This window comes from Vombatus ursinus, unplaced genomic scaffold (assembly GCF_900497805.2).
Source record: "Vombatus ursinus unplaced genomic scaffold, bare-nosed wombat genome assembly UNPS02014820.1, whole genome shotgun sequence".
NCBI lineage: Eukaryota > Metazoa > Chordata > Mammalia > Diprotodontia > Vombatidae > Vombatus > Vombatus ursinus.
Window position 1 is genome coordinate 21,067,866 of NW_020954598.1, and position 26,205 is coordinate 21,094,070.

General features: G+C 51.0%; 1 protein-coding gene across 4 annotated transcripts in view; it reads right to left on the reverse strand.

The window, feature by feature from the left end:
- TEX264 (testis expressed 264) overlaps positions 1-26,205 on the reverse strand; it is a 41,288-nt gene that overhangs the window by 8,138 nt on the left and 6,945 nt on the right. For all 4 annotated transcript variants that reach the window (XM_027837100.1, XM_027837101.1, XM_027837102.1 and 1 more), the window contains one exon: positions 15,729-15,950. In XM_027837100.1, coding sequence (XP_027692901.1) covers positions 15,729-15,950 — 222 coding nt within the window. The remainder of the gene's footprint in view (positions 1-15,728; positions 15,951-26,205) is intronic.

The window sequence follows — 26,205 nt, forward strand, 5'->3', positions numbered from 1 at the left end:
CACCCAGGCCCCTGGCACTTGGGAGTGGGGGGAAAGGAAACCACCTTTCTCAGGCACTAGTCTTTACCCTTTTCTTCCTAACGGGGACCCCAGGCACTGCTGCCCTTCCCTGGAGAGGGGAGCTCATGACCTTCTGAGGAAGCCCTGCTCAGAGAACAGGAGAACAGGGAAGAGAGCTGAATGATAGGCTGGCTCTCACCTCATCAGCAGGAGGCCACAGTGGGGGAGGACGGGACAAAGAAAACAGGCTTGGCTGACTCCCTGGGGTCCAGTTAATGACCGACCTTCTCAGCATCTCTGGCTCAGCCCTGGGCCTCCAGCTGGTGCAAAGGGCAGCAGTGGGCAAGGCTGCCCCGCAGCTGGAGCCTGAGACAGCCAGCAGGATGGTGCTAATCCTTCAAAAGGCCACGTAAGGCCCACTGATCGGTCTGGGTGCGAGGCTGAAGTGCCAGCTCGCCAGGTTTCCTAGAGATCCGCGCCCCCCAGTACTCCCCCCAACCTCAGACCATTCCACTTTTCAGAAAGCTCTGAGGACAAGAAGGAAACCTAACCTTCTGTTGCCCTGTGGCCCCTCTTGCAGGGTCCTGGATGGCAGGGATGGCTACATCAGGTTACCGCCCCCGTGGTGACCCTTTGCTACCTGCTCTCCCTCAACCCCCTTGCCAGCAAGTGGGGGCCAATTCTGTGGCTGCTCAGCATATCTGCCTCCCTGGGAGAGCCCGGGCTCTGAAGCTGTTGGCTATGGACAGCTCTGTTGCCATGGAAACCGCATCTTCTATCCTTCCTGTGTGGCTTCCATCTCAAAACCATCAGGGAGAACAGAGGAACAGAGAAGAGAGAAAAAACAGAGGGTCTGGCAGGCCCAGGCCCAGCCTCTCTCCCCTCACCTTCCCTCTGGATTCTCTGAGGCATCACACACAGGGAGCCTAGGCTCTCCTGGCCCCCATTCCTCCATTCGGGCATCCCCGCCTACAGCCCGTCCCACCCCACAAAGTGGGCCCTGGAGGAGCCTTCCTTTTCTGCCCAGAGCCACCCCGCCACCCCGGCCCTGCTCCTTACTCTGCCCAGGGAGCTGCTTGCCAGAGTGTGGCACAAACTAATTAAAATTTCATTTGCGGCTCAACTGAAGTCATTAAAACGCAAGCCAGGTCCTGTCAAAATTTACACTTGAGGGGAAGGAGAGGAAGAGAAGATGTCAAAGACACTTGTTTTTCCTGGGTACCAGCCCCGAGGAGACAGGAGGCAGGTGAAGATAAAAGGGGACACAAAGCACCCCTCATCTACTGGCCCTTTTCCCTGAAAATCTAAACCCCAGAGCCTGGCTGGTTGAGAGATAGCATCTATTCCAAAAGGGACAAAGGGCTGGACAAATGTCCTGGTCTTCAAGGGAAGGTGTGGGGGCATTCCAGTATCCTGCTTGGGCCTGGCCATCGCCCCAGGGTCATCCACAGGGAAGCCCTGCAGATGAGCCAAGGCTCTAAAATGAAGGGAAAGGCTGGCTGCTCCTGCTGCTGGGGGGCAGGAGGCAGGAGGAGGGTGACGGGAGGGGGCTCCACAGCTTAGAGAAGGGGCGACTCTGCCGGCTTTTCCCAGGATGCAGTGCTGTGGCATGGGGATAGGAGCCGTGGTGCGAAGGGAGGGTTCAGGGGATGCAGGGACATGGTGTGTTCTTGGAGGAACATCAAAAGAGAGATCTCTTTCTGGGTCAACAAGCATTAATTAAGCACTTACTATGTACTTTATCCCAGCTACCTAAGCACTTGGGGACGTGAAGAAAGGCAAACACAGTCCTTGCCTTCAAGTGGCTCACATTCTAATGGAGGGGACAGCACGGACATCACTAGGGACGTAAAGGAGAGGGTGGAAGTTCATCTCAGAGGGGAAGGCACCTGCGGCTGGGGGCAGGGGACGACAACTGGGGGAAAGCCTCCTGCAGAAGGCAGAATCTGAGCTGAATCTTGAGGCAATCCAGGGATTGAGTGCTGGAGGCCGGGAAGCAGAGCATTCCAGGGATGAGGAAAGAAGACATCTGAGTCCAAAGGCACTCATGGAATGTCATGTGAGGAAGACTAAGTCGGGTGGACCATAGTGTGTGTGGAGGGTAGCAATAGGCCAGGAGACTGAAAAGACAAGAAGGGGCCAGTTGTAAAGAGCTTTAAATACCAAACAGGGACTGTTTTTTGATCCTAGGGATAACAGGGAGCCAATGGACCTTCCTGAGTAGGGGACAGGGAACGGGGAGGAGAGGTAGGCAGTCAGACCCGGGCTTTAGAAAAATCACTTTAAGGTATAGCCTATATCAGATTGTGTGCTGTCCTGGTGAGGGAGGGGGAGAAAAATTTAAAACTCAGAAGCTAATGGAAGTGATTATTGATAAATTAAAATAAATTAATAAAAAAATCACTTCAAAGGATGGACTGGTGTGGGGAGGGAGAAGAGGCAGGGAGACTGATCAGGAGGGTATTGCAATAGTCCAGGTAAGAGGTGGTAGAGGCCTGCACCAGGAAGTGGAAGGTTCAGATACAAGAGATGCTGTGGAGTAGGAGCTAAGATTTGGGGTGGGGGGGGGAGTAGGAGTGAGGAGCCGAGGATGATGCCAAGATTGCAAACCTGGAAGGATGGTGGTGCCCTTCACGTTGTCTGGGAAGTTTGGAGGGAGGGGACATACTGAATTTGTTTTGTTTTGTTTTGTTTTTTGGTCAGGTGATCGGGGCTAAGTGACTTGCCCAGTTCTAGTGTCAAGTGTCTGAGGTCAGACTTGAACTCAGGTCCTCCTGACTCCAAGGCCAGAGCTCTATCCACTGCGCCACCTAGCTGCCCCGACATACTGAATTTGAGATGCCTATGGGGTATCCACTAGGCGGCTAGCTGGCAACACGCCACTGGAGCTCGGGAGACAGAGGAGGGCTGGGTACATACATCTGCGAATCATCTGCACAGAGATGATAATTAAAACCATGAGACATGATAACAGTGAAGAGCGAAAAGAGAAGGGCCCTCACCTCCCACTTGAGCTAACAGGAGGGAGGAAAGAGGCTGTCCACAAGCCGGCACCCTGGGCCTCAGGGGGATGAGAATGTGACTCTGAGTCCTAAGCAGGAGAGAGGAGGAAGTGCGGTAGGGTGCTGGCTGCAGCAGACCCTGTCAGAGGGCGGTGCTAAGGCGGGGACCTACCTCTGCTAAGGGCGGCGGTACTCAGCGACCTGGAAGCAGGGCAGGTCACAGGGTGGCCAGCAAATCAAGCTTCCCCCGGTGACAAACAATTCTGCTGCAACGTCCTTGCTTTCTTCCAGATTGCTGGCTAGGCCCTGGAACACATCCTGCTGAGGACACAGGGTGCTACGAGCTGGGCGCCAAGGGGCACTAATGGGAGCCTTCAGAGCCCCAAAGAGAGGGTGACAGAGAAGGAAAAGTTAGGGCCAGGTACCCAGAAAGCTCTCTGGGGCCCTGAGACAGAAGGGTGCCGAGTATCTCTTTCAAGGTGTGCTGGAGGAAGAGGGCAGCCACAGGCAGCTGGTTCGGTGGTTAGAGGAAGAATACTTCCCCCACCCCCCGAACCTGGGAAAGTCCTCATGCTGTGACTGACGCTGCCAGCCTTCCTCCCATCTCACCTTGGAGCAGGAGGAGGCCTGAGCAAGCATCTGCTCGGGAAGAAGACGGTGGGGCCTGTGTCCCTGCCCACCCTGTCCTCTCCCCTGTCCTCCATCACTACCATGGCTGGAGTCCCTGGGCAGCACAGTCACCCAGCTGGTAAACAGCTGTTGCATCCTACCCAAGGGTGGTGGCATTTCAGTGGTGGGTGAAGTGATGCATATTTATTTTTAATTATATAGACAGACCCTGCTATATACACACCCCCATATCTACCCACCACACTAAGAAATGTACAGACGCACACATGCACATACGTGGGGGTACGTGCCTGGGCATCCCTAGACAGACCTACGTGTGACATGTACAAAGTGCTTTGAGATACCTCAGCAGGGAGGCTGCCTCACAAATGCAGCACGCCATTATTATCCCACCCTGGGAGCTTATATTATCTCTTCTCAGTCCTGCTCCCAGTGGCCAGTGGGCCCCTGCTTGTCAGGAGGAAAAGGCTGGCCAAGTTAAAATTAAACAGCTTAGAAAGCCAAGCAGGAAACAGGGAATGGTGTGGTAAAATTAAACACCTCCCCTCACCCCAACCTCAAAACGCACCCCCTTAAGGGCGGCCCCCCCCCGACCAGGTGCTGCGTCCAGTGTCAGGAGGGCCAGAAGGGAAAGATGGGGGGGAGAGAGACATGGCGTGGTCAAGGAGACAAGGCTGGTGAAGGAACAGGACAAGTGGGTGAAAAGGGAGGAGATGTGGAAAGGAGGAGGCAAGCAGCTGAGGTGGCTGCCGCAGAGATGAAGAGAGAGGGGAAAAGAGGAGGCAGGCGAGGCCAGGCGGCAACCATCGTGCAGGGCCGAGGGGCCCCACTGCCTCCCAGTTTTTCATTTTCACCTCAGAAAAGGCAGCCTGCCATGCAATTTACACCTTGGCTCAGCCTCTTGGAGCTGCCCTGGGCCTAGCTCCCCATGAGAGCCCGAGGAGGGAGGATGAAGGCAGCTGGCAGGCCAGAGAAAAAGGAGAGGTGGGAAAAGAGGGACACCCCCACTCAGGGAGCAGGCCTTCAAGCTCCCAAATGCTTAGAAGCCATGGCTTTGCTTACGGGAAGGGTGGGGAAAAATCATCCCATGAGCCTGCTTCTGCCAGCCTCCAGACAGCCTCTCAGGCACAGTGTCTCCCCAGGTCAAAGCTTCCTCTCCTAAGCCTCAGCAAACCCTCTTCCCTATCCCCAGGGAGCTGCCCAGGGGCGTGAAGGGGCTTCAGGGGCCTAACATAAGCTAAAGCCAGGGGACTACAAAGAAGGGAGGGCTGCCAGGAAGGCAGAGAAAGGACTGTGATCTGATGGACTTCAGCAGAGACCCCAGTCTGAGCTTCAAGGATGCATGGGTCACAGGGAACTTCCTTGCCTCTGGGAAAACCTCTTTTTTTTTTTTCTTTTAAGAAGGTTGGTCTCTCTGGAAAGTTCTATGGGCAGCACCATTGTTCCAAATGGCAGAGGCAGGCCTGATGTCCTGGAGGGCTACACCCCACAGGCCAAAGCGGGCAACCAACATGGGCTGTGTCCTTTGAAGGAGAAAGGACCTTGGGTCAGCTCAGCCCTCCCATCCTGTGCCCAGGCTGACGGAAAAGTTGCTGATTGATTATCCAGCAGAGGAGAAAGCTGTTCTATGCAGATGGAGCCGTGAAGCAAAGCAAGTAGGAAGCAGGAGAGGGATAAATGCCAGCGGGAAAGGACAGGTGGGCAATTGGGGGGAGGAGGCATGGAGTTTGCTATGACGGCATCAGTACTCTTGGCAGGTGGGGGACTCATGCCTTCTCTTGGGGCCTCTGTGCTACTGGCTGCATTGTGGGGTGGGTGGGCCCCTCTCCTACCTTTTCTGGGGAGGCACTTGAGGGAGGTAAACCAAGGCAAACCAAGCTCAGGAATCAGGAGGGTCTCCTCTAAGGGGCATGGCTCATCTCTGCTGGGACTCTAACCTCAAGGCTATGGGACAAAGTTATCCTCTTATTTTTATAACTTGAACGATTCTGAGATTAACTCTTACTCTAGTTTGTCTGGGTCCCAGCCACAGGGGTACTAACCAGATGAGCCTCGGTAAAACATGTGGCACCGGGCACGAGTCCCCTGGTTTTAGCTGGAGGGGGTGAAGATGGCCCCTGGAGGAAAGAAGTGATGAGAACAAAGTTCAGCCGTGGACAAAAGGGCTCAGGGACCTGTTCTGGGGAAGTGGGAAAGACAGTCTGAGGTAGGCTGCCCGACATTGTTCAATGTCAACTCAGCAGGAGGTCTCCAGTGGAGGAGCACAGGGATCTCCGCTTGGCATCAGTGCCTTGGACAAAGACACAGAAGGGCATGCTCACCAGGACACAGAGCTGGGAGGGAGAGTGAGTACTCTTGAGTGAGAGTCAGGATCCAGAAGAATCCTGCAGGTTAGAGCAGAGCACAGAGTCTAATCCAAGGGTCCTTAAAACCTTTTTTTTTTCCTCGGTATAACAGACCCCTTTGGCAGTCTGGGTAAGGCTAGAGACACCTTGGAATAATGTTTTTAAATAATTGAAGTAAATAGTAAATTTCAGCTAGAAGTTAGTCATTTTTTCCCTATCCAAATTCATGGACCCCCTGAAATCTATCCATGGACCCTTGGTGATCTGTGGACCGTGGGTTAATAGTAAGATGAAATTCAAGAGGGGCAAATGCAGTCTTATCTTGACAAGCAGGAGATACAAAAGCTTGTCTAAAACAAGAACGGGGGACTTTCGTGATCTGCAAACACCAATCACTACAAGAGTGAGCAGTGTGACATGGCAGTCCACAATGCTAAGCTGAGCCCGGGCCACGTTAGGAGAGGCCTAAGTCCTAGGACTGAGGAGGCGATGTCCCTCTGTGGTCAGACCTTCTGTGGGGCCAGGGCCACACCTGAAGAGGGACGCTGCTAAGCTTAGGAGTGTCCAGGAGGGTAACCAGCAGGGTAATGGGCCTTGAGCCAATGGCATAGGAGGACTGGTTATAGCAGCTGGTGTTGCTGAGCTAGAAGGGGAGCCTCAGGAGGGAGTCAGGAAGGAGTTAAGAGGATAAGATAGAAGGGGGGAAACCTGAGAGGCAGTGTGGTATGTGAGTACAGAACCCTGCACTGGGTTCTAGCGCTGGCTCTAGTGATGCTGATCATGCGCAAATCATTTAACCTCTGGGCCTCAGTTTCCCCATATGTGAAAAGTTTGTATGAGACAAGCACTAAGTTTCCTTCCAATGCTGACTGAGCAAGGGAAGGAGTGGGTGAGGGGACGGGTCTTGGCAGAGACATCAAGGAAGCTCTGGTGTTACTCTGAGTAGGTAACTGATTGTTCAATCAATCAATAAACATTTATTAAACACCTACTATGTGCCGGGCACTAAGTTAAGCACTGAAGATGCAAAAAGAGGCAAAAGGCAGTGCCTGCCCTCAGGGAGCTCACAACGGAGGGGAAAACAAGCTAACCAACAGGTACAAACAAGCTATGAACAGGATAAACGGGAAATGATGAAAAGAGGGAAGGCACTAGAATTAAGAGGGTTGGGGAAGGCCTCCTGTAACATGTGAGATTTCAGCTGGAATTTAAAGGAAGCCAGGAAAGCCAGGAGGTGACGAGGAGGAGGAAGAGCATTCCAGGCAAGGGGGACAGAGCTGAGAGATGGAGGGTCTCGTCTGTGGAACGGCTGGGAGGCCAATGTCACTGGATCCAAGAGAACGTGGCGGGGGAGTGAGGTGGAAGAAGACGAGAAAGGGAGGCGGGGGCTAGGTTATGGAGGGCTCTGAATGCGAACAGAGCATTTTGTGTTTGACCCTGGAAGCGACAGGGAGCCACCGAGGTTCACTGAGTAGGGAAGTGACGTGATTCGACCCATGCTTTGGGAAAACCACTTTGGTGACTGAATGGAGGATGGGTGGAGGGCAGACCCACCTGCAGCTATTGCAACAGTCCAGGCATGATGTGATGAGGGCCTGCATTACAGTGGTCTCAGTGGCACAGAAGAGAAGGTGGCATATTCAAGAGATGTTGCAAAGGGGAAATCGACAGGCGCTGGCAACAGCTTGGATACGCGCAGCGAGAGACTGTGAGGGGTCCAGGATGACTCCTAGGTGTTCGAGCCTGAGGGACTGGGAAGATGGTGGTGCCCTCTACCGTAATAGGGAAGTAGGAGGGGGGCAGACAGATAATGACAAGGCGCTCCATTTTGGACGTGTTTAGTTTCAGGGGTCTCCTGGACATCCAGATGGAGACGTGAGATTGGAGGTCAGCAGATAGTCTGGAGCAGGATAGGTGGATTTGAAAATCATCAGCATAGAGACGGTAATTAAATTCATGGGAGCTGATGAGATCACCAAGGGAAGTAGGGTAGAGGGAGAAGAGAAGAGGGCCCAGGACAGAACCCTGAGGGACACCTGCGGACAGAGGGTGTCATCGGTAGGAGGATCGGGCAAAGGAGACAGAGGAGGAGCAGAACCAGGAGAGAAAAGTGACCTGAAAACCTGGAAAAAAAGAGAGTGTCAAGGAGCAGAGAAATGACCAACAGTATCAAAGGCTGCAGAAAAGCCAAGGAAAATGAGGATTGAGAAAAAACCATCGGATCTGGCAACTATGAGATCACTAGTAACTCTGGAGAGAGCAGCTTCAGTGGAAAGAAGAGGTCAGAAGCTGGACTGTAAAGGGTTAAGAAGAGAGTGAGAGAAGAGTAAGTCGAGGCACCTACTGTAGACAGGAGTTCAGCTACAAAGGGCCAAAGAGATATGGGACAATAATTACCAAGGGTGGAAAGATCAGGATAGAGGAGTCATGGATGGGCGTGTGTATAAGCAGTAGGGAAGGAGCCAGTAGACAGGGAGAGAATGAAAATAAGTGCAAGAGTGGAGATGATGGAGGGGGCAACTGACCGGAGGAGACAGAACAGACTTGGATTCCTTGAGCAGGTAGCTAGAGGGGTTTGAGTCATGTAATATGGGGTAAAAGAGGAGAGGGCAGCAGACTAGACTTTGCTCTTTGCTTACAAGCCTCTGAGGATGGAAGGTTACAGCTTAACTTTAACCCTACCTCTCTACCAACTTTTGTTCCATATTACCCAGACTACATACCAGCTTCCTAACTGGCCGTTCCATCCAGTTAGACCTTTGTCTCTCCTCTGATACACTTGACTCTCACTGCATCATCACCTCACCCCTACTCTTTCAATGGCTCCCTATTACCTACCAGAGAAAGCCCATACTCCCAAGGTTGGCATTCAAGGTTCTTTCCCAGCCTTGTCTCCCACCATCAGTCATTCATTCCTCAAACATGTTCCACAATTCCCTGCCTTTGCTCACACTTTTCCTAGGCCTAGAATCCCCACCCATCTTTAGCTGGAGAGCTGACCCATTCTTTAAGATGATCCTGTGATTCAAATGCTGGCTGCTCCACGAAGACTTCCCTTCTAACCAGAAATATTCTCTCCGTCCCTGAATGGCCCGGAGAACTTTGTCTGTGCCTCAGTGTGGGCCCCTGTTGCACTCTGCCTCTTCCTGTACTGACAGGCATCCATATCTTACTTCTCTGCTATACTATGGAATCCCTAAGTACAGAGATTTCTCTCACGTAGGAAGTGCTCACTGATCATTTACCTGAATGAATCAAAGAACCAGTGAATTCAGAAGGGTCAGCTACTTGGCTCTCAAAAAACAGAACAAGATGGTGCCATGGGATATTTAAGGAAGGTTAGAGGCTGTCAGAGGATTGGGGAAGAGAAGAAGGTGAGGAACCTGGACCTGGACAGAGGACAGAGGGCATCCCTCTTTGTCTACTTCCCTCTGCACCAGCCTGGCCCAATTTGGGTCCATGCCCGTGCTCCCTGCTGGACTGATTACTAACCATACTCTTGGTGCTCAAACTCTTTCTCTGTGCCAGGACCAAAGGGGTAATCCAATCCAATCAGATCGCCGCCTTTCACCCAGACAGAGATAGCTAGAGTGACAGATGAATACTAGCAAACTCCAGAGGAATTCTACACAGTCTTTAACCTTATCTCACCTCCTTATGATAGGTGTATTCAGAGGGGATGGGAGGTTTGTTTATACCAGACTGGCGTGGCTACCTTCAGGAGCTCACCCACTGATAGAGGGTCAGCGTGAAAGACACTCAACACCCTTGGGCTATCCAGCAGTCAGATTATTTGTCTGTATGTGACCAACCTTTCAGACACAGTTACACCAGAGGCTTCGTGGACCCAAGATGGAGACCCATCGGGCAGCAGGGACATGCACAAGCAAGTTGTAGCTACCTTGTGCCCATAGGGTGTGTCTATCTGTCACTCAATAAACTGAAGTTGGATCATGTGAGTGAGAAACTCTGTGTCTCTTCCATATAATACCAAACCTGCCTAACAGGGGAAAACAGTGCCAATTAGCAGGTAGCATTGCCAGGTAAGGGAGACAGGAGATACAAAAATGAGTACATCTAAGGACGGGGGTGGGGGGAGAGTTCTGGGAACCGAGCCTTGGAATGAGAGGAGCAGCTGCTTTCGATGACCTTGGCAGCTGCTATCTCCCTTAACAAGCTAGCGGTGGGCTAGGGGATGGAGACAGGAGAGGACGGTGCTAGCCTTCACATCTCTGGCTACAAACTACACAAAGTCTCATCAACTCTCCACTATCGAGGCCCTCGATGCTTGGACCATAGCATCCCATACAATGACAGAACCTCTTCTTTCCTGGAGCTTCTGAGCAGATGTCAACTCTACATGGTTCATACCCTGGGACTCAGGAGGTAATGGCTTTAATCAGCTGGACACCAACTATGGGCTGATTTGCTACCTGAGCCCTGGGCTGATAGGGATGGCTCTAACTCTTTAATGTCCAGTGCCCAGCTAAGTGGCAAAGGAGATAGAGCACCGGGTCTACAGTCATCTTCATGAGTTCAAATCTGGCCTCAGACATTTACTAGCTGTAAGACCCTGGGCAAGTCACTTTAATCCTGTTTGCCTAGTTTACTCATCTGGAAAATGAGCTGAAGGAAATGGCAAACCACTCCAGTATTTTTGCCAAGAAAACCCTAAATTGGGTCACAAAGACTCACACAACTGAACAATAACTGAACAAAAACCAACAAGCCCAGGAGTACCACTCCAGAGCTCTCTCCCTGGCCAGGGAGAAGCCCTGCCCTTAGCCCTGGCACAACGGGCAGGATGGGGCATGACATGGACTGCTCTGGATTCACCTCTGAGAACAAGCAATCATAGGGAGGGAGGACTAGGCATGCACACTGAGACCAGGGCAGGAGAAGCAGGCCGTGCCTCTCTCTTCTGGGGCATCTCTACTGCCTGTTTCCTCTTCATTTAACAAGCCAGAATTCACTAAGCCCTCATTACGTGCAAAGATCAGATAAAAAGCCCAAAGTGACAAATAATCTGCTCAGAAGGCACTTACATTCTATTAGAAGATAACAGCTTATAAATAGACATTAAGTACTGGATGACTTGAGGAGAGAGAGCAGCATGGGAAAGGTTTTCCAGAAGGGGCACCTAAGGGGCACTAAGTCCTGAATCCTCACAGAGGTGGCTGAGGGAAGGGTGCCTTTATTCTGAGGCAGAGAAGGGATGCCAGGTCGGGCCATGGAGGCTGAGAAGGAGGATGTGCAGGGGAGCAGAGAGCTAGTGCTCCTTCCCAACCAGGAGCAGGATGACTCCCATCTTTCCTCACTTGGCAGACAAGGTGTTTCACCCCTCAAATACTCAGGGGCTAATGAGGAAGGAGGCTCAAGGCCTAGACCCTAAACAGCCTGAAGACACAAAAGGGGCCCCGGCTTCCTGGGAAGCTGAGTAGGGAAGAAGCCTGGTGAGTGAGGCCTGGGGCTGGGAGCCCCACAAACTGGGAACTGGCCTGATCATCCCGGCGGCTGGGCTCCTGAGATAAATGCAGTGCTCTGGGGATCTTTCCAGGGATGGCCAGGGTTCTTTCCCAGATAGCCAGGCTGCTCCCAGACAAGCCCGGGGGGATTCCAGGCTCAAACACTGTCCCAAGGACAGTTGCCGTCCCCTTCCCTTAGCTCCTTCTATCCACTGTCAGAACTATTCCCCCCACCTCCTCCTCACTCTTCTCTCCTCTCCTCCCTTTACTCCACTTAACAGGACTCCCCCAGACTGTTACTCCCTTTTGAAATGGAAAACTGGCAGGTTGCTGTGAAGCACGGCAAACCCATCAGCATCTCTGCATTCTGAGATCAAGAAGGCACGATGGTGCTGGCGGCCCAGAGAGGGGGTGCACATCCAGGCAGAACCAAAGGGGCAGCAGACTCCACAGTGTCCAGAACCTCATTAGCGCACTCCTTTCCCTGTTTCCACAGTGGGGGTTCCAGACAGGGAGGGGGAAGGGACAGGAACCCGTCTTCCTGGTCTCTCTCCACAGACTCCCACAGCTCTGCCTCCAGTGGCTGTCCTTTCACAAATAGCAGGGACAGAAACACTCAAGGACCCTGGATTTCAGTCCCACCTACACCAATGCCTCCTGTGGGGTTCCTGGATCTGAGGCTCCCACCTTGTCCCAAGGAGGCATAAGAGGGGAAGGGTGCCAGCAGGCCTCCCTCTGGACGGCTGGCTAGCTCTGTGAAGGAGGATCAGAACGACCCCTAACTGGTCAGCGGGAAAACTCACACCCTCTCTGAGACACCCCATTCATGCCCACAGACCATGGGAGGCTGAGAGCCCTGTAACTCGAGGATCAGGGCTCCCTTTATCTCATGTCCTTTTCCATCTCCAGTGGGGCCTTCTCACCCCAGGGGGCCTGGGGTTCCCTTGTGGAGGAGAGGAAAGGAAGGGAGTGAAAGCTTTCAAATAAGTGATTTCAGTACCTAAAATACTTAAAAAGTCTTGGGAGGTAGGGAAATTTGGACAAAAGTATCTAAAAACCAGACGCTAGAATCCAGGCAAAGGCTTTGGTGCTTGGACACACTTGCATTTCTAAGGCATTTTCACACAAGGCCTGCACTCCCAAAGCAATTTTCTTCTTCCAGACAGCAGACTGGCCCTTCAGATAGGCAGCATACATAGAAAAGGCCCTGGCTTTTCTTTTTTTTTTTTCTCATACCTGGTCTAGGTATGAGAACTGCCCTCAAAGCTCCAGCACCAGAGGTGACCTGTAAGCAAGTGCAGCGTCACTGGGTCAGGGCAGAGGGGAGTGCTGGGGAAACTGCTTTGTCCCAGCCCGGCCCTGCCACCCTTAGAGAAGGGTCTAAGGAGCACTGAGAATGGAGGAAAGAAAACACAGACAAACCTTTTGTCCAGCTCCGGGTGACGACAAAGGGCCATCAATGTGAATTTCTGATGATACATAAGGGAGGCAGCCTCCCTGGTCAGCCTGTCTTCTGTGCTCCCTCTCCTGGCTGATACCAAACGTCGATACCAACAGCTAAGGCTGCCCAAAGCTAGTTATCTCAAGAGGCTAGCACCCCAAGGAAAAGCTGGCTACTCCAGATTGTCACGAGAGGGGACCTACACCAACGGCTGCCTTCCTCCCCACCCCACTCTCTGGAAGATGTTCCAAACTGCTTTCTGCTAAACATCCGATGCTAAACTCTGAGGTTTCACCTCACATCCATTATGTCAGCAAAGACGATAGAAGAGTAGATGACAATGTTTGAGGGGCTGTGGGGTAACAGGAACATCCATACACTGCTGGTGAGGATGTAACTGGTTCAGTCATTTTGGAAAGCACTTTGGAGCTATGCCCCCAAAGCGACTGCAGTACATATCCCTGACCCAGCTATTCCACCACTAGGCCTATACTTGGGGAAGCTAGGTAGCTCAGTGGAGAGAGGGCAGCTCAGGCGTCAGGAGGACCTGAGTTCAAATCTGGCCTCAGACACTTCCTAGCTGTGTGATCCTGGGCAAGTCACATAACCCTGTGTGCCTCAGTTCCTCATCTGTAAAATGAACTGGAGAAGGAAATGGCAAACCACTCCAGTTTCTTTGCCAAGAAAACCTCAAACGAGATCACAGAGAGTCGGACGTGACTAAAATGACTGAACAACAACAAAGGCCTATATTCCAAAGAGATAAAAGAAAGGGAGAAAGGACCTACACCGACAAAAAATATTTATAGTAGCCCTTTTCGTGAGCAGCCCCAAACTGAAAATTAAGGTGGCACCTATCTCCTGGGGATGGCTAAACAAATTGTGGTATATGGATGTGACAGAATATTATGGGGTGACACGGCTGATTTCCCCACCGTGCCCCAGGAAGCTCCTTCTTGGGATAACCTCTTCATCCTGGAGGATCTCATCAGCCCTGGGACTCTGCCTCATCCCCACCCTCTGGCCTTCTGACTGGAGGGTGAGGCCATGAACTCCAAACCTTCATTTAAGGAAATATCCCAGCTCAGACATCTCCCTATTTCTCAACTGGCTGAACTACTCTGGCATTTCTCTGACTTCTTCATCAAGTCTGGTCTCCTCCCTGCCCTCTCCTCCACCCCCCAAATTCGTATCCTCAGTACTTAACAAATGCTGACTACTGACTGCTGGAATATTATTGTGCCATGAGAAATGACCAAATGAGCCATTTCAGACCTCTCTACGACCTGATGCAGAGTAAAGTAAACAAAACTAGGAAAACAATTTATACAATGACAATAATACAGAGAAAAACATCTTTGAAAAATTCTAGAACTCTGATCAAACCACTGAGCTAAACCACTGATGATGAAGTACACCACCTCCTCCTGCCAGAAAGGATGGATTTTAAACTGCAGAGTTTTGGGAGATGGCCAAAGCGAGAATTTGTTTTGCTGGACTATGCACAGTTGTTATGAGGGTTTTATTTTTTGGCCTGGTTTGAATTGCATTGTTCCAGGGAGAGGGGCACTGAGAGGGAGAAATAATAAATGCATGTAAAAATAATGTTTTAAAAACCTGATACTTAGAAGAAACCCTGGCCTACCCATCAAATTGCTTCTCCCCTATTCCATTATCCACTCACATTCTGTCCCCAGCCCTATCCTCAATGGCTACAATGACCGTCCCTCTGTAGTCCAATGACCTGGACTTTCGACAGCTCTAGGCTGGTCCACCTCTACCATCCCCAAAGGCCAGTTGGGTTTTTGCTACTCACTCCTAAGCTGACCCCAGGAATCACACCACCCAGGTCACAAAAAGAATTAGGGGGGAAGGAGAGAGTGCAGCTGGCTATCCTTATGCCTGCCCTAATTGCTGACTTCAGAGTGGCTGGAGCTTCCCAGGGTCAGGGGCTGACACCCCACACAGACACTGGCTTTTGGACGGGTTGATGGGGAGGAGAGAATTTTAAAGGCTGCCGTCTCGGGAAGGATCACCCTCTTTGGTCCAGCACTCTCCTTAACCTCAGATGGATCTGCTTGTTTGGGAGGGAAAAATGGCCTGGGGGCGATGGAGAAGGCAGGATCCTTGGGAGCTGATGGGGGGGGCCCGATATGTGCTGGATGCCAGGAAACTGGGGTGATCCTTTCCAATGAGATGACACTCCTGCCTACTGAGGCCCTTGGTTGATCATTACTCTCCCAGTGGGACAGCTCTTGTTGTTGTTCAGTCACGTATGACTGTGACCCCCTTTTGGAGTTTTCTTGGCAAAGATACTGGAGTGGTTTGCCATTTCCTTCTCCAGCTCATTTTACAGATGAGGAAACTGAGGCAAACAGGGTGAAGTGACCTGTCCAGGGTCACACAGCTAGTAAGTATCTGGGGCTGGATTTGAACTCAGGAAGACTAATCTTCCTGACTCCAGACCAGGCACTCTATGCAGTGCACCACCTAGCTGCCCCATCCCCAGGATGCCAGCACTATAATCTGTCAGCAGCTAAGAGCAAAGGGCGGAAGGGATAACTCTCCTCATTTAAGTTTTGGTTTTTTTTTGGCTAGGCAGTGGGGTTAAGTGACTTGCCCAGGATCACACAGCTAGTAAGTGTCAAATGTCTGTGGCCAGATTTGAACTCAGGTCCTCCTGACTCCAGGACCAGTGCTCTATACACTGTGACACGTAGCTGCCCCTCACCTAAGCTTTTTATATGGCAACCTTGTTCCCTCAAACTTGCCCCTGGCCTGCCACTATGTGCGTAAAGTCTCAAGCCTGGCAACACAGGGCCAGAGAGAGAAATAAAGGCCTCACCTTGATATAGGTGTCCAGGGCGGGATGGACCCTGTGAGCAGCCAGATGGATGGACAGCGCTGTGGTGTAGGGGAAGACGGCTGTCACCACGTGGCTCGGGGCTGGGAATGAGAAGATCTTGAAGCCAAACTTCTGGTAAAGGCGGATGAGCTCCGGTGATGGTGATTCTTCACCCTCACTCAGGATGCTGCCCACGGCATAGCGGCACTTCTCCGGAGGAACCTGCAGAGAGGTGAAAAACAAGCAAGGCATCAGGGCTGGTGTTCTGGGTGGGGGGTTCCTAGTCATAGATGGGAAGGCCAAGGTAACCGACGAAGAGACAAACAGAATCACAGACTCAAACGGGCCACTGTAACGGTAATCATAATAATAGCAGACATGTATACTGTGATCTTTCACTGGAGCCTCACAACCCAGTGAGGAAGGAAGCACGCATTTATTAAGCACCTACTTTGTGCCAGGAACTGTACTAGGTGCTTTATAAATACTCTCTCATTTGACCCTCACAACAACTTGCAGGTAGCTGCTATTATCACCCCCCCATTTTATAGCTGAGTAAACTGAGGCAGGGAGAGGTTTAGCGATTTACCCAGGGTCACACAACTAGTTAAGCGTCTGAGGTCAGATCTAAACTCAGGTCTTCCTGACTCCAGGCCCAGGGCTCTGTCCACTGTGCCAACCAGAAGCCTCTAACCCCAGTTTACAGATGAGAAAACTATCCTGATTTCCCAGCATCAGTAAAGAGACAACTGCTTCCCCAACCTGGACACCGTTCTGGCCTTGTATTACGTGCGAGCACATAACATTGATAGTCAAATCAGGGATGGCACAAAGCAAGGATGACAAGGGAGGGGAGGAGGCCTCAGAAACAGGCAGGGGTCGACCGCTCCGGCTCTTCCTTCTTGACAACAGTCCAGGTGTGATGTCAATCTGCTGCCACCCCAAGGCAACAGACAGGCCTGCAGATGGGGCAAGAAGCTTGAGCCAATGGCCCAGAGAATGATTCACCCTGCCCCCCTCAATCCCCTGACTCCCAATCTCCTTTAAGGAGTTCAGAATGCTTTATATGTAACCAGTGGCTCGTCCTCTGAGCACAATAGGAAAAGGAGAAATTGAGGAGGAAACAGAATCCAGGCGCTCTTTGGAGACAGGAACAGCCCAGGTCGGCATCCAGGAGAAGGTAAGGCAAGCAGGTAGCACCAGGCAGGAGACAATGATAGTGTCTATCGCCTGGAAGGAGGTGGGTGGGAAGGCTCTCAAAACAAAGCCATCTGTTCAGATCAAGAATTACCAGTTTAAAGTCTGAGAACCCCCCAAAACTTAGGTCTTTCTTCAGCTCCCAGAAAGATTTCTCTCAGGGCACCAAGCCCTTCACATCAGGTTCTCCAGGACTCCTTACTTTTTCTTCTTTCATGTCCCCAATTTCAACCTCACTTCCAACTCTCTCCTCTCTGATGTGCAGATGGTGTGACTCAGCTCCATTGTCCTTTCTAATTGCCAATCCATGTTTCATCTCCTCTTTCTGGATAAACCTGAGAGCATTCTCTTTTCCCCCATGCTTTCTGTTCTTTGGTTCATCTTCTGCCTCCTGGCACCTGCCCCTAGCTTCACTGAGATCATCCCGGGGCCAAAGCCAAGAGACTTCCAGGTGGGGCAGGCTACTTTACTAGGTCTCCGCCCCCAGCTTTAAGGATTCCATGCACCTACTTCACAAAATCTCAAAGCTTGAAGGGACTTTGGAACAGGGATCTCCTTTAACACTTCTAACATATCACCTCACTTCCACTCCAAAGCCTTCCATGACATGCAAGTCTTCAATCCTCCCCAGCTATTCCTCCAGGCTCCTATTCTGGGGGGCTGCTCTGCATCCACCCAACTCTATTCTCCATTTCCTGTTCTTTGCTGCCATGGCGAGATCAAACTCTTAACTATCCTGAGCAGGGCAAGAAGGCCCAGCCCTCACTATTTCCATCTACCAGAGCCCAGGTTTTTCTATAATTTACAGGTATCTTCCCCTGAATGGCCTGTAATAGAGCCATCTATGCCCTATCCCCTTAATAAAAGGATTTGTTTTGTGAAGTTTGGATTCACTCAAATGGCCACACTTGAGGACCTAGAGGGCCACATGTGGCCTTGAGGCTACAGGTTGCCCACCCTTGCCCTAAACTGTCCTCCTCCACGGCCAAGTCTCCCTTAACCTTGGTCTTAACTCCAACCTGCCTATGTTTTGCCCCAATACCGAGTCTCTTACCAAGGCCTGCCATCTCTTCTTCCATAGTGCCCATCCACTCTTCCGTTTCTGGAGCCACAGCGCTCCCTGAGGCCCCTGGGCACAACAACCTTGCTTCTGGGCTCTACCTTATGCTTGTAGCAAGTAGCAACCTTGACCAGTGCATCTCCTTTACCAGCTAGCTGGGAGGCTTCCATTCTGGTCCTGGAGTTCCCTACCATTAAACTCCTCAGATGTGACCTCAGATGTGTCATTTCCCCCTCTCTGAGGCTATTTCCCCCAGAAGGATGGTCAAGATGATTTTGCCTGCTCTTGGCCAGATGACCTGAGAGGGCCCTGCAGTCAGAACTGCTGCCACTAGAGGGAGCAACGCTCCTTCACAGTCAAACACGTGGCCTCCCCACCTTCTGGCCTCCGGGAACACACACAAATCTCTCTGCTGACCTGGTACAGACCTCAGGGCTTCAGAGGCCCAGAACAAATTCCTCTATTCAGAGGCTTTGAGCCATGCTTGCTCGGTGCTCAAATCTACTAAATGACCCTCCCAACTGCTTTTTCCAAGTCTGAGAAGCATGGCCCTCTAGGGAGAGGGTCAGCTCCCCTCCCACGCTATCTCTGAAGCTACTCCTTCATCTATTAATCAACAAGCATTTATTAATGAATTACTTACTAAGTGGCAGGCACTAGGCTAAGCGCTGCCCTGGACAGAATGGGGGAGAACTCCTATGAAGCCTTGGGACAAATCTTATCCTCAGCAGGGCCAAGGTTGGGGTGAGGGGCAAGCGTGGGGGCAGGATACCTGGCTTCCTAGAAATCTGCAAGACAGGTAAATCCCATCCTTTCTGGGCAGTTTCTCAGAAGAGGCTACACCAGGTGCATTACAAGTGAGATCAGTCACCCTCCAATGTGTTTCTCAACTGGGCAAGTGGGTCATCAAGGAATCTTGGACAGATGCTGAGCACCATCTCCTTGACCACCAGGAGCATGCCCAGCCTAGCAGTGGCCTCCAGGAATTTCCCAGAGTCAACAATACAAGTCTATCAGGGCCTTTAAGGCCCTAGAAGGCAGTAGCAGGTAACTGCCCCTTTCTGTTCCCAGTTTGGACTTAATTTTGGCACCAAGGTGAGAGCAGCCGGGTTTCCTCCAGTGACAAGCTTCTGTACCCCTCCACCCCACCCCCAACCATGCCAAACTCAATGTCCAACGTGGCTTAGGGGCATTAAGTCTCTGCAGGAGGAAAGGAAAGTCCTTCTCCCCCAGGGAACAGGGGCAAAAAGTCAGGGAAAAAGACTGCCCCACAGGGCAGAGGCAAAGACAAATGTTTGCACAGCCAGTCAATTCCTCAGCCAAGTTGGAATAGGTTTCTTTCTTCCAGAGAAAGGGCATTCAGGGCTTAAAGATCTCAGGTCTAAGGAAGCCACCCAAGGGCATTTGCCTGAATAGTTCTGCTAGAATTAGAAGGCAGTTCCATGAACCAAGATCAAACCAACGCTGCCACTGTCCCAAGAGGGGGTGACAACCACTCCCCCACGGCCAACTCATCTTCCCAATAATTTTCTGGCCTAAAGTGCCCCTTCCTGGCCACTGTTCCTTATGTATTATCTTCTTCATTAAAATGTCAATGAACTCCTAGAAGGCTTTGCACTTGTGTTTGTATTGTGGAGGAAATGTACAAATCCTGCGCGCTGTGAGTTTGGGGAAGACATCTCCCCAGAAATCCTAACCTTGGAGGTCAAAGACACAAAGCCTGAAGGGCTTTGCTGGCCTTCTCTGCAGTCTCATTTATACATTCTGAGGAGATGAAATTGAGCCCTCTGACCCCACCAAGACAGTCTGAGATTAAATAGGAGGAAACACCTCGACAAGTTGTTTACTCCAAAAGTAAAGTTCTCTTCCCTTCCCCACCCCCACCCCCAAAGACTTGACAGCCTGTTCCTAATTACCTCCAAAATTAGGAAAACAGCTGAGCAGGGGACACTTTTGTCATGTAAAATTCTGAAGGCTGTTTGTACACAAAGTGGTGTACAAATCCATCAAAGTGTGCTATCTCCTGTTCTCCGAAGTAGCTAGCCCCCTGGCAACTGCCCATCAGAAGATACTAATTAAACTTTTTACCTACTAACCTTGGGGGGGTGGGAGGAATGCTTCTCCAGGAGGATTTTTGGATCTCTAGGCTAAGGAACGCTTTTTTCTTCTTTTTTTTTTCATTCATTCATTCATTCATTGATACCTGGAAAGGAGGTTGGGGCAGGAGGACCCCTTCCAAACTGGAAGGGTGTGAATTCAGATCTGAGGATTGGCCCTATTCCTTGAGAAAGGAAACTGAGGAAGGGCTCATTCCCTCTTGCCAGGATTCTTCAAGGGTCCCATGTCCACTGACCCCTAAACTACTATACAGTTCCACCCCAGAAGGTAATGATTTCAAAAGACCAGGTCATTGGTGAAGAGGTTCAATTTACCAAAAAACAAGCCTTCTGCCCAGGGAAAGACCCAGTGTCCTCTTAATTGGTTGACAGGGGGTGAACTTGGGTGAGTCAAGATCCAAGAGGACTGGCAATCCCAGGAGAGCTAACCTCAGCCTCGACAGGCTTTATGACCCACACACATCTCACCGGACATTATTTATTCAGTGGCTATCTGGCTCCAGGACGGAAATCTCCAGGCCCCCTTCCTTTCTCTTTCCCTCTCTACCACAATCAAGGCCAAGGCCCAGGACAGAGGGGTACCAGGCCAGAGGCAGGTGCCTGACCCCTCAATGAGATAGCCATCAAGAAGCCTTTATTAGGTACCTACTTTGTGCCAGGCACTGTGCTCAGTGCTGGGAATGGAGGAGCCCAGGGTCGAATGGAGGAGACAACATGCCAACAACTACACACAAACAAAATGTGGCTGTTTGTTGTTGTTCAGTTGCATCTGACTCTTGGTGACCCCATTTGGAGTCTTCTTGGCAAACATACTGCAGTGGTTTGCCATTTCCTTCTCCAGCTCATTTTACAGATGAAGAAACTACAGGGTGAAGTAACTTGCCCCAGGTCACAAAGCTACGAAGTGTCTGAGGCCGGATTTGAACTCGGGAAGAGAAGTCTCACTGACTCCAGGGCCATGGGGTGCTCTATCTTCTCCACTTTGCCTCCGAGCTGCCCAAGATGTATATAAGATAAATTGGGAGTAGTCTCAGAGGGAAAGCCCTAAGATTAAGGACTAGGAAAGGCTTCTAGCAGAAGATGGGATTTTAGCTGAGACTTGAAGGAAGCCAGGGAAGCCCGGAGGGGGAGATAAACAGGCAGAGCATTTCAGGTTTGGGGGAATAGCTGGTGAAACTGCTTAAGAGTCAGGAAAGGGGGAGTTAAGGAACAGCCAGGAGGCTAGTATCACTGGATCACAGAGTGGGGGGTCCCAAAGTATAAGGGACTGGCAAGGTAGGAAAGGACCAGGTTAAAAGGGCTTTTGAATGCCAAGTGGAGGACATATTTGGTCCTAAATATGATAGGAAGCTACAGGAGTTTGTTGAATAGGGGATGATGGGGATATCTATGACAGTGGGGTGGAGAATGGACTGGAGTGGGGACACCCTTGCAGTGGGGAGACCCTCCAGAAGGCTACTGCAATAGCCCAGGTCAACAATTCAATAAACAGTTATGAAATATCTCCTATGTCCAAAGTACTACACACCTTGGCTGCACTCAAACAGATACCTGCCAAGTCTGAAATGACTTCAGCAAAGCACAATTATCCCAAGGCAATGATGTTGGCCTAGGTGTTAGGTGTTGGGTATTCCATTACCTGAGCACAGCCTACACTGATAGAGATGTCACATTTGGATTTAGTCAAAGGGCCACACCTGAGGACCTAGAGGGCCACATGTGACCTTGAGCCTGAAGGTTCCCCACCCCTGCATATAGTGGAAAGGGGACAGAATTTGGAGTCAAGACCACCTAGGTTCAAACTCAAACTCTCCCTTCTACTACCCATGTGATCCCAAGTCATACTTAAGCCGCTCTGAGCCTAAATTTTAAATAAAATTTAATTTGACAACATTTAGTGATAAGATACAGTGAAAACAACACCCAGAGTACCTACTTCCACTGATTTGTAAATGTAAAACACTATATTGTGAATTATTACCGTTCCTTTGTTCCAAAGTCAGGGAACACAAAGCTATTTGCTATGAAAAAATTCCCTCCCCTCCCACCAAACAACATACACCTTCCAGGCACCATCAGGTCTCTGAAAAGATCAGTGGTGATGTTCTAAGCATCTCCAAGAAATAAGAAGCGAGGCCACCTCCCAGGTTAAGGAAGAGGCGAGGTCAGGGCCCTGAAATTATGAAACACCAGCTCATCCACTCAAGGCCCCAAAGAGCCATTGTCTTTCATTGAAGGAAAATGGGCAGAGAGAGGGGTGCACCAGATCCTTAATCAGCTTTAATTAACAGAAGGGCATGCATGCTACTTGCCCTGCGGATCTAAAAGCATCTACAATTCATGCTTGGGGAAAGGTACTCTACAGAGCAGAAAGTGTCCTTACTACATCAGTGGGGAAAGAGGTCCAGAGAGGTAGTTCAGCTTGCTTAAGGAAATTATCCAACTCAAGCTTAAATGAAGGGAGCATCTGTTCTGGCTCCTTGACCCTGCCACTGTCAGGACAGGGGAGACGAGGTCCCCTCAAAGGTGAGACCAACTTGGCCACCTCTACTTCCCACAGAGGAAAGATAGGAGGAAGCCAGCAGAAGCAGGAAGCTGGTGGGGCGGCCCAAAGTGGGGTCAGGGCCCAGGTGGCAGACGCGTAAACAGAGCTGTGATGGAGCCAAACCCCGCCTCTGGCCTGGGAGGTAAGGTAAGCTGAGCTAGGGCCTCGCCAGACCTTGCCTGCCTCAATTCAGTGGGGCTCCTCCACCCCAGGAAGGCTGCACAAGTCCCAGAGAGGCATTTAGCAGCCACAGGGTCCCCACAGCCCTTGGCTCAGGGTTAAGGGGGTGGGTGGAGACAGGTGTGTGGGAGAAAGGGAAGGAAGGGGGTGGAGAGAATTCTGTCCTAGTCTGAGGCTAGGCTAGACTGGTTTAGGACTAAGTCTGCTGAGGCCAGAGCCCTGGGTTCCACTGTGCTCTCCTCACTATGTTTTAGCAGGTAGTGCCTATAGCTAGGTTTTGGGTTTTGTTTTATTGTCATTCTTGTTTTGTTAGGCAGCTCCTTGGGCCTTGAGTCTCAAAGATCCGAGTTCAAATTAGCCTTAGACACTCATTAGCTTCATGACCCTGGGCATGTCATTTAAACGCCATCTGCCTCAGTTCCCTCATCTGCAAAATGGGGATAATAACCACAGCTATCTCAAAAGGAGATTCTGAGGACAGAATGAAATATTATTCATAAAGTGCTCAGCAGAATGCCTGCCACATAGCAGGCACTTTAAATGTGTGTTCCCTTCCCTTTGGGGATGGGTAGTACCTAGTTTTTGACTGGTTCTAGCTTGTCCCTCCTCAGCTTTTCCAGTCAGCAGCTCCCCTTCCTCTCCCTACCCCATACTCTGAAGTCATTTAGAAGAGGCCTTGTCTGTCAGACCACAAAGCCCGAGGGCTCAGGGAAAGATGGCCAAGGTGATTTAGGGGCTACTCCCAGCCTCTCCCTAGTGCCCTTAGGGACTGCCTTCAGGAGCCAGCTGACTCCTCCTCTACTATGAAAGGCTATAGATTAGTGAAGGGTCACTTGGGGAGGGGGGAAAGAGTCCTGAGTCCCCGATGGATGAGAGTGCACAGCAAGATGACTCCAAGAATTCATGCTTAGCCAAGCCCCATCACACATATGACTGAGCAAGAGCCAGCTTCACCCAAGGAAATGTGGCTGAGTACAAAAAGTTTTCCTACCCACAGACAAATAAAGCTTCTCTTCTCTCTAAAAATGAGAGGGCGGGGGACAGCCCTTACCTGCCACGTTTCACTCCTATTTAGGAGAGTCACTATAGCCACTTTGGGCCTCAGTTTCCCCCTTCCCTTCTGGGCCCCAAGGCTGCCGAGCCTCCCAGAGCCACATAAAAGGGCTGGGTGCGTCTGCCTTCCTGTACCACCTGTAAGTGGGAGGGAGAGGGGAAAGGTAGGTGGAGTCTGTGGGAACCTGAGAAAGGGGAGCAGCTTGGCCTGACACTCACTGAGGCCAGGCTCATCTGGGAGCCCAGGCCACTAGGCATCATTCTCTCTGGAAGTCCTTCCTTCTGCAAGAGGCATTCCTCAATCCCTCAAGGAATACTGCAAGATGTCCAGCCTGGCTACCTACCTACCCCCAACCAACCTGACAGCAGGCTAACCCACTCTGCTGAGACAGTCTCAGCACTTGGGGGGGGAGGGAGAGAGAGACATGGAGAGAGACAGGCAGACAGAGATGCCTAAACAAAAAAGAATGGGCTAGTTCAGGGGTTCTTAACCTGGGGTCCACAGACCACCTAGATAGATTTCAGGAGGACCAAGAACTTCGATGGGAAAAAAATTAGACCTTTATTTTCATTAACTTCTAAAACTAAAATTTAGTATTTCCTTCAAGTGTTCAAAAACATTACTGAGAAGGGGTCTATCGACTTCACATTGGTCCCGGACGCAAAAAAGGGTTATTTCTGGTAGGGATGACCCTAGTCTACAAGCCTGCTGCTAGGCAGCACAGGTGGTCCCTGGATGTCAGGTATGCAGCCACATCCTGGGATGGAAGGCTGGGAAGTCTCTGCTATGACCCAGATGAATCAGAGAGGGTCTGGGAGCCAGGGTGGCCCAAGGTCTTTAAGGCTTTTAACTGTGTCTGTGACCCAATCAGGTCATGCATGTGGCCATTAACTGAACAGGTGCTGGTCCAAGCACAGAGATGCTACCACCTGTAGTCCCACCTCTCAGAGTGGTGTGAGAGAGGAGACACAAAGCCCTTTGGACTAAGCCAGAAGCTGGCTCTTGTGCGGGCTTCCTTCTCAGCTCTGGACACTCCCTGAAGGCAGCAGATGTGAACTGTCAGGGATCCTCCAGGGAAGTGTCCAGGGTTCTGAGGTCACCTCAGCTACCGCAACGGGTGGGGACCAGGTGTCACTGGGTACAACAGAGTGGCCATGATGTGACTCTGACACAGAATAAGGACACAGGTGCTTCCTGCAATGTGCCTCCTGAGACAGGAGGGGCTGGGATCACAGAAAACTCCCTATGCCTCAAACTAAAACTTAGCCAGTGGGAATCTTATTATTATTATTATTACTATCATTATTATTGGTAGGAGAGGCCTAGAAAGGGGAAAGGAGAATAAAAGTGACCCCAGTCCAGAGATGGCCTAAAATAGTTCTCTTCTACTTTTCCATACATGGGAGTGGGCAAAAGCCAAGGCCAGAGAAACAGACCCAGGGCACAAGTTTGTCCAAACTCTTGGGGGGATTGGGACGGGGGGTAGGGGAGTACAGGAGGCAGGTCAAGGTGAGGTAAGGATAGGGTAGAGGAAGAAAGAAAAGAGAAGAGCCTGACTTTTCTGCCCTAAGCTAAAGCACTGAGTCACAAGGCCATACTTGGCCTGCCCCCTCCCTGCTAAAGTTTGAGAAGAGCACCACTTTTTCCCTGTGCCACTCAGGGAATCGTGTAGGGTCTGGTGGCAGAGATCTGTCCAACCCAATGGACAAAGAAAGTCTCAAACTGTACCCTGTAGACACCCTACAGGCTCCTTTCCCAGGATCTTCGTGACTTTTGGCATTTGTCTCAGGTACTTTAGGGGCAATGCTGTATTAGAAAAATTTGTGAGATCATTTATGTCTAGGCCATAGCAACCCGTGCATCAATGGCTGGGTCTGTCTATAACCTTGACCCTGAGGTATGAGAGAAGCCTCAGTTCTTGCTGGGGTCCCCCAGCTTGCACTCCAAGCCCCCAAAAGCAGCTTTTTCTTCCTCAGTGCCTGGATGTGAAACTTCAGCAGACTAAGTGACTTAACATTAGGTAGGTACTCTTCTCTCCACCCCCTCTGCTCTGGCAGATGTGGCTCTATTTGGGGCTTGAAGTCGCCTTGGGCCAGAGGCCTAACCTAGGCCAGGTGCTGGATGAGTGGTGGCCATTGGTAAGATGGATTGCCCAACTATCCCTCTCCAGAAGATGGGGTGGAGAGGGTGGGCACCCTAGCATCACAGAGTTTCCTACTGATCTCCTGAGCACAGGGGAAGCCTGGCCCAGGCACAGAACAGGTAAGGCTTAGTGAGAACAGATGGAGCCACCAAAGTCTGCCAAATCCATGCCCATCCATCAG